Source organism: Limulus polyphemus, unplaced genomic scaffold, assembly GCF_000517525.1.
Source record: "Limulus polyphemus unplaced genomic scaffold, Limulus_polyphemus-2.1.2 Scaffold98, whole genome shotgun sequence".
Classification (NCBI taxonomy): Eukaryota; Metazoa; Arthropoda; class Merostomata; order Xiphosura; family Limulidae; genus Limulus; species Limulus polyphemus.
Genome location: NW_013665708.1, coordinates 629,961 through 638,462, shown reverse-complemented (window position 1 = coordinate 638,462; position 8,502 = coordinate 629,961). Strand labels below are relative to the sequence as shown.

Genomic DNA, 8,502 nt, shown 5'->3' with positions numbered 1-8,502 from the left:
GGTCCCTTTTGGAACATATTTTTACTTCTTACAAACTTTTGTCTCCATCTCCCAGTCTGGGTGATAACGTGAGCTTTATTGCTCACTCTCTTGTTTTTGAATTGTTACTATTTTTTTGTTAAATCGTTTCATTTTATGAGTAGAGCTCCTGAAGAAGGATAAAATGCAAAGTTCTCCAAGAGTTGCTGGTCGTTTGATTTAAAAAGAAACGTGCACTATTCTCTAGTCAGCATTATATTGTTTAAAAATTTTAGTTTATTACCTTTTGGTCTTAATATTTATAAAATTCCACGTATTGCTGTATGAAGTTGTGTAGTAAAGTCTTTAGTTTGAAATAATACTCAATCTTTATTTGGTTTCTTTGTGGATTTCATATATTTCATACAAAAGAAGGACCACTTCAATTTACTGACCTGAATGGAGATTAGCTACGACATGCACATTGCAGCTGAAGAGAGGTTATTTGAGGGTTATCTGCGAAGTTGGGAGAGATAGTTTTGTTTTGTGGTGTTTCTTTAGGGGATGAACTTTAGAGGTCCTAAGTGTCTTGGCTCTTAAAAACGAACGATACCATTGTAGACAATTTGTAGTGGTTCATCCAATGTAAGTGTTTTTATATCTTTGGAGAATGATTGATTTTAAATGATAATCGCGTACATTTATTGAACGTTTATGAATAAAAGTGTGTGTTGATTTCTAACTTAGCTATTTAACTGTTGTGTGCATAAGATATTTTCAGCTGAACAAACAATGGTACATCATTTCGCGAAATTAACGCTTTAGTAGCTACAATTCATATTTGTACTGGAAACCAATAATTATAGTGCTACCAGATTACTTAACACTACATTGAAGGATAGCTCGACTGTTTTTATAATCCTGCGCCGGGTATCAAAACATATCACGTATACTTTGACTATTTTCACTCCGGCCAAAATTAAAAAAACTTCGAGTTGAAAGAAAGGGCTTTAAGGCAGTGACTTGCGCTAGGCAACAGAAAATCTTGAAATTATTTTTTGTTCACCTCTGATAAAAAAAAAGCAGTGATGAACTAGTTAAGAAGAATGTAGCAGAATTAATCTGCAGTCTAAGATGTTTTTTTTTTTCATGGATATCAGCCTATTGATTTCCAATACTTCACCACCTTTTGGTATACAAACTATAAGTTTAAAGTTGATGTACAACAAATATTAAAAGGCTTTCAGAAATCTTTAACTAGAAATATGTGACAGACAAATTAAGTAGCTTTATTTACAAGATATTCCCCATGCCGTCATGCAATAGCTTAAGCAATTTCATCATGATAATGCAAATTAATAACTATCTCTACTGAATCATCATTTGAAACATAGCCTCATTGGGAACAAGTCAAGCTAAGATCACTCATCTTTCAATCCCGTTCGAAGGGTCTAAAAAGGTAATGATCGGGATGTATGAATAGACGTCTTTTCAAGCTTATACTAAAAGTTATACTCCTGTAATCCCCCAGTATTTTTGTTTTCGTGATAAACTATAAATAGGTAGGTTTGGATCCCACCTGCAATTTGTTAATTTTTTTTGAAGATATACTATGTATCTTACAGAAAAGCCAACACATCATTACTTTACAGTTCCTTTCACCTAAATACCCAGGTCGCTTTTACACGTTATCAAAGATACACAAATCTAAAAATCCTGGTCGTCCTATTATTTCCAATTGCGTTATGCCTACTGAGATTTTATCTACTTACGTTAATCACCACATCAAATATATCCTTCCACATTTGACATCATACATTAAAGACCCGATATATTTACTGAACATGACATCTGACATTCACAGCCACCGCATAAAACTTCCTTCAAACATTATTTTCTGCACTATGAATGTTTCTTCTCTTTACACAAGCATTCCTCACGACGAAGGCCTGAAAGGTCTTGAATCTTCTCTGATGAAACGATTTTGAATCTAGTAATGAGTTCTATATTCAAACAAAAGGCACAACTATGTGGACCAAAATGGCGGCAAGCTATGCCAATATCTTTATTGGAGATTTAGAAACGAGACTGATGGAAAGTTGTACAGACAATCCAAGCTATTGAAGACGCTACGTTGACTAAATCATATATTTTCGTTTGGGTAGGAGACGAAGATTCTTTACTATCCTTCTATAGTTATGTAAACTCCTTCCACACTTCTATTAAATTTACTCTAGATTACTCCACTACTCAAATAAGTTTCTTTGATGTTAAATCTAACATTAAGAGATAGTGTTTTACATACTGATGTGTACCGAAAACCAAATGATAGATCACAGTACTTACATTTTCAAAGCTGTTACCCACCACACACCAAATACTATCAACAAGCATTTAAATTAAAGAAAATATGCCCTGACAGTAAGAATTCACATAGATTCGTAAAACAGACTATGAGGTTATAAGCAGAACAATGTGATTCAGTAAGTTGACAAAACTAACAATTTATTATAGTGTTCCACTGATCATTATTACCTATCACTCAAAATTAAAAACCTACCCAGGATACTAAAAAAAATAAACATTTTTACGTTCTTCAACTTAATGATAAACTAAAATAAATTTTTTATTGAAGTTCCTATTGTTTCTTTCAGAAAAATGAAACTTTGAAATCACAGTTAGTTCATGCTAAAGTTAACTTTAATTCGTTACCTGGTGGAAGCCATCCCTGCGATAGCAAACGTTGCCAAACCTGTAAGTTCATGCAGAAGACTGATAACTTTTCTGTTAAAGACAACAAAAGACAATTTAAAATCACTAAGTCCATAAAATGCTTTACAAATAAAACGCTACTTACTTAAGCCAATACCGAAAATGTAACTTTTAATATGTAGGTTAAATCTTCAATCAAAATAAACAAAGAACTTCCGTTCGCAAAACGCTTTAAGACGCCTGACCAATCTCTTGAAGACATTAAACTAACAGGTATAGAGACAAATTGTTCATCAAACAGAAACAAAGAAATCAAATTAATGAAGCTTATTGAATAGCACTGTTAAATACTGCAACGCCGAATGGCACCAATCTCCATCCCGGGATTGTTGACCTTCGTTTATTTCTAAAAAAATCAAAAAACAACTTTGTAATTAAATGTATTTATTTGATTTGTTTATTATTTGTATTATCCATATATTTTATCAATGTTTCTATTTCTCTATATTAGTATTATTTCCTAAATATCGCTTTACATTATCACTTCCTCTAATTACCATCTCTTTTTGTTTTTGTATTTTATTTTTCCAATCTGTGAAGAGTGTTTTAACATCTTTTTAACTATTATCACTCTTGCATCTTATATCTGATGTACAAAATTCTTTTGTGCAAACCAAACATCAACATCTCCAGTTATGATTGGCTTGTCACCAGGGTCAGTTCACCGGGAACGTCCGGCTTACGTGACGTCGACATTAGTACCTATCTATTGCACTCACTAATTATTACTCTTTATTCTCTTTTTTGTGTGTGTGTAATCGTAGTAATTTACAGCTTCAAAGTGAGTTTTCAATTTCCAGCCTTTTCAAAATATAAGTTCAATAATCACAGCATTGAACTAATTAAGTGGCAAACACATCAAATAATACTCACTACTTCCGCTCAATGTAGTTTATTAATATATTAAATAAACAATCATACATCTACACTATATTAAAACTTTAGTGAAATATCCGAATGTTAAACAACACCTTCATCACATGGCGTCAAATCTCCCTCTGGCCAAACAAATATCTGAACGTGAAAATTAAATTACATAGCTTACAACACTATATTATACAAAGAGATTGAAAATTATATTTGATCAGGTAACAAGTTCTTTAACAAAAAATTGTGCAGGTAGCTGTATACTTCACAGCTATGCATGTGTGATATGAACGTGATAACAATCTAGCATCAACACAGATGTTGGATTTAGCCTTGTTTCTTTATAATTTTAGGATAGCGAACAGCGTGCAGATGCGAGGCTTACGTTATCTAGATGTCACAAACCCTTATCAATGAGATATCTGGGAAAAATATCATCTGGACTACTTGCTCATAAATATCATCAGTTATATATTTAGGTTAGGCTGCAGCTAGTCTCAATCGTTCCAGTAGATGTGTAGCCCGAACATGAAAATCGTGCTTTCTCTTCTAGTCCTTCTGGGACTCTACTTCTTTTCGGATGCACTCGACCTGTACAGACACAGGTCTCATGAGAAAAGATACTACCGTGGGTTAGTACTGCCACATTTTACTTAGTATGATAAAACATAGCTCCTTCCTGTTTGTATATGCCATGTGCTAAAAAGAGCAAGTTATTCAAATCAGTCACGTTCTTGAACTGTACTTTGAATTTTTATTATACTTTTTAAGAAATAAAACACAATTACAGTGCTCCCAAATAGGGCCTAGATAAATCGTGTAATTTGTTTTACGGAAATAGTCTGATGGCCTATGCTTCATTTTCTTTTAACGTACTCCCCACACTGTTTTTCTTTTCTGTCGTTTCTCTAGCACTCCTGGCGTGAGCTTCATATTTATTCAACGTGCCTGATTGCAAGTTTTACGTCTTTCATAACGTCTTTAAGATTTCGTTTCTTCATCACGTCTTTGAGATTTTGTGTTTCTTCATCGCGCCCGTTTTTATATTTGTGTCTTCATCGTAATATTCTCTGACAAGTCATAAAATTGTAGTACGAACGATACACATACGGTTAACGTCCTATCAACACATCTCCTTCATTTTTATTACATTAGTCATAATAAATTATTTCGGTAAAATGAATTTGATTCTAATGTTTGGTACATATCTTTCTATAAACCATGGATTTCCCACGAACTTGGATATGTCAAGAATTTCGTTTATACGCTTTACATTCGTTATGGCCCGGCATGGCCAGGTGGTTAGGGCGCTCGATTCGCAATCTGAGGGTTGCGGGTTCGAATCCCCGTCACTCCAAACATGCTCGCCCTTTCAGCCGTGGGGGCGTTATAATGTGACGATCAATCCCACTATTCGTTAGTAAAAGAGTAGCCCAAGAGTTGGCGGTGGGTGGTGATGACTAGCTGCCTTCCCTCTAGTCTTACACTGCTAAATTAGGGACGGCTAGCGCAGATAGCCCTCGTGTAGCTTTGCACGAAATTCAAAACAAACAAGCATTCGTTATGTAAATCAAAGGCGATTTTTAAACATTTTAACAAACGTTAGTTTAAGTATTAATTTCTTCATGTTTTTTGGGTCACAACAGCTACAAGGTCTTGAGACTCTACCCTTCTAATAGTGAACAGCTACGACTACTACACGACCTAGCTGAGAGTGAGAACTCTGAGGTAAGAACATGCTACAGTCATATATATGAGTTATTACTATTAGAATCATGACTCTGGAATACCGAGAATAGCAATAATACCTAGCTTCAAACATTACATCATTGTTGCAAAAATGATTATCTAAATATTTAACGGTGAGACTCTGCTACAAGCATTACATCAGAATGGCGGGAACGATTATCTAACGGTAAGACCCTGTTACAAGCATTACATCATTGTTGCGAAAACGATTATCTAACGGTGAGACTCTGCTACAAGCATAACATCAGTATGGCGGGAACGATTATCTAACGGTAAGACCCTGTTACAAGCATAACATCATTGTTGCGAAAACGATTATCTGACGGTGAGACTACAACAAACACAACATCATTATGGCGAGAACGATTATTTAAAGGTAATACTCTGTTACAAGCATAACATCATTGTTGCGAGAATCATAATATAATGGTAAGACTGTTACAAGCACTACATTATTATGGCGAAAACGATTATCTAACGGTAAGACTCTGCTACAAGCATAACACTATTATGGTGGAAACGATTATCTAACGGTAAGACTCTGCTACAAGCATAACATCATTATGGTGGAAAGTATTATCTAACGGTAAGACTCTGCTACAAGCATAACACCATTATGGTGGAAACTATTATCTAACGGTAAGACTCTGCTACAAGCATAACACCATCATGTTGGAAACCATTATCTAACGGTAAGACTCTGCTACAAACATAACATCATTATGGCTAGAATGATTATCTAACGGTAACTCTGTTACAAACATAACATCATTATGGCGAGAACGATTACCTAACGGTAAGACTCTTCTACAAGCATAACATCATTGTTGCGAGAACCATTATCTAATGGTAAGACTGCTGCAAGTACTACATCATTATGACGAAAACGATTATCTAACGGTAAGACTGCTACAGGTATAATATCACTGTGGCGAGAACTATTATCTAAAGGTAAGACTCTTCTACAAGCATAACATATTGTTGCGAGAATGATTATCTAACTGTAAGACTGCTACAAGCATAATATCATTGTGGCGAGAATGATTATCTAACGGTAAGACTGCTACAAGCATAATATCATTGTGGCGAGAATGATTATCTAACGGTAAGACTGTTTGCTACGAGCACTACATCATTGTGGCGAAAACGATTAGCTAACGATAAGACTCTGCTATAAGCATTACATCACCATGTTGAGAATAATTATATACAAGATATATTTTATCTTACTCTGACATGAACGCCAGTCTAGAGACACAATATTAAGTTTCCACACAATTCATTATGATTTGTGTATAATAATAACCATGGTAATTAAAATCTTCACGTAAGTTGATAACAAATGCGGCTACGTATTTGTCTAAATATTTAGATTATTTATGTGGAAAATTCGAGTAAGTAGACCATTTCCATTTCATGAAACCTGCTATACAACACAAAGTAATCACTTCTTTGAGAGAATTTTACATATAAAAACTGATACATTTTAACATGTTATTTCGTATTATCTCCCCTATCCAATCTGTCTTGTTGCCTAGATTACATTAGTGTATTCACTGTTTTACAAACATATCGCTTTTCTTACTCTTCTGGAAGTATGATGAAATTTCGTATTAGCCAAGCGACGTATCACAAGCTGTTATAACCGTTTGGAGACAGAATTTATTTTAAACCAGTGTTTAAAATACTAAATAAGTATTTGCTCTTGGTTTAAAAGGTTAGATATAAGCTTGAACTTGTGTAGGTAAAAAAATATATTTTAGATTTAAAACAAAATATATAATATTAGTCTTGACATAAATAATCTACCATGTTATGTCAATTAAGTGGGAGGTGGGGAGCATTAATATCAAATTCTAGGGATTTAATTACCAGTGCTACTACTCGCTAATCAGATTTCCCTCACTACACTTTTTTCCCTAAGCTTGACTTCTGGTTACCACCTTCTTCTGTCAGTCGACCTGTTGACGTCATGATTCCTCCTGAGCGTTTCCACCAGATAAAGCACCTCCTGACTGCAAACCACATCCAACAAGAGATATTGGTTGAAGATGTTGATAAGTATATAATTTAGTTGCTACTCAACCTTTTTGATTACATCAACTGATTTCTTTTATTCTGTCTTGTTTTTTCTTGTTAAGTATGACAATTTCTAATAGACTAAAACTGAGTTAATTTGTAATTTAGATTCAGTAGTTAAATATTTGCCGATATATCTCTGATTTATGATATTTCCCAACAAGACTGATACACACAGTTTTTTTTAATATAAATATGTTTTAATATACAAACAACAATACAATTTACAATAACAGTTATTACAAAGTTACAAGCAATATAAAGTCTTCTTTCTAGTCTGGAACTTCCTTGATATCTTATCGAGGGTTGACGATGAGCGTAGGTATAATTCACTTAACAGTGAGCTAGCTAGCCCTGTAGTTCTCTCTGATCACACGCCGATTACAGGTCGTACTTCCACCGATGACGTTAGGTAATATTTTCGTAAAAGTACTAATGTTCGATGTGAATCCACTGAAGTTAAATGGTGTGTAATGTTCGAAACTTATAAACGTTCCTGGTCAAATATCATAAGTTCCCGATTAATAAGCGTTATAACAATCATAGTTATAGCTTCCGAAATTTATAGCGCACCAACTATGGCAAACCAATAACAGATGCTGCTTTCTTGGCGCATCACGTTGGTTATATTTATAGGCGTGTGGAGAGTTTCTCTAAATTTCAGTTTTACGTAACAATACTGACGCTAACACTAGCGTTCACATATACACATATATTGTTGATTCTTACACTCGAAAATCTTCTACAACTTTAGAGAATAGGCGGGAGTATCGCAATATATATTTAACTGTATAAGTTATGTGAATTTCTAAATATTAATTTAATATAAACAGACATCGATATTAAAATAAATATGTATAATAATAAATCCGTCACATTTTTTATTAATTTCGTTGTTTAGTTTTTATTTGACTTAATATTCAGTTGGGTTTATTGATTTCAGGAGAGACAACTAGAAAAAAAAAGCTAAATGTAGCTTGTTCAGTAGTAACACAAAAGTTCAAAATTTGACTTCGCACAAACTGCACAGATAATAATTACCAAATACTACAAAAAAGACCACGAACATTATATACA

At 33.9% G+C, this 8,502-nt stretch overlaps 1 protein-coding gene across 1 annotated transcript in view; it reads left to right on the top strand.

Annotated features, from left to right (window-relative positions):
- Positions 1-4,087: 4,087 nt before the first annotated feature.
- LOC106469652 (carboxypeptidase B-like) overlaps positions 4,088-8,502 on the top strand; it is a 20,396-nt gene continuing 15,981 nt past the window's right edge. Inside the window, exons 1-3 of the mRNA XM_022398994.1 lie at positions 4,088-4,229; positions 5,244-5,325; positions 7,271-7,407. Of these exons, the coding sequence (XP_022254702.1) occupies positions 4,111-4,229; positions 5,244-5,325; positions 7,271-7,407 (338 nt within the window). The 5' untranslated portion in view covers positions 4,088-4,110. The remainder of the gene's footprint in view (positions 4,230-5,243; positions 5,326-7,270; positions 7,408-8,502) is intronic.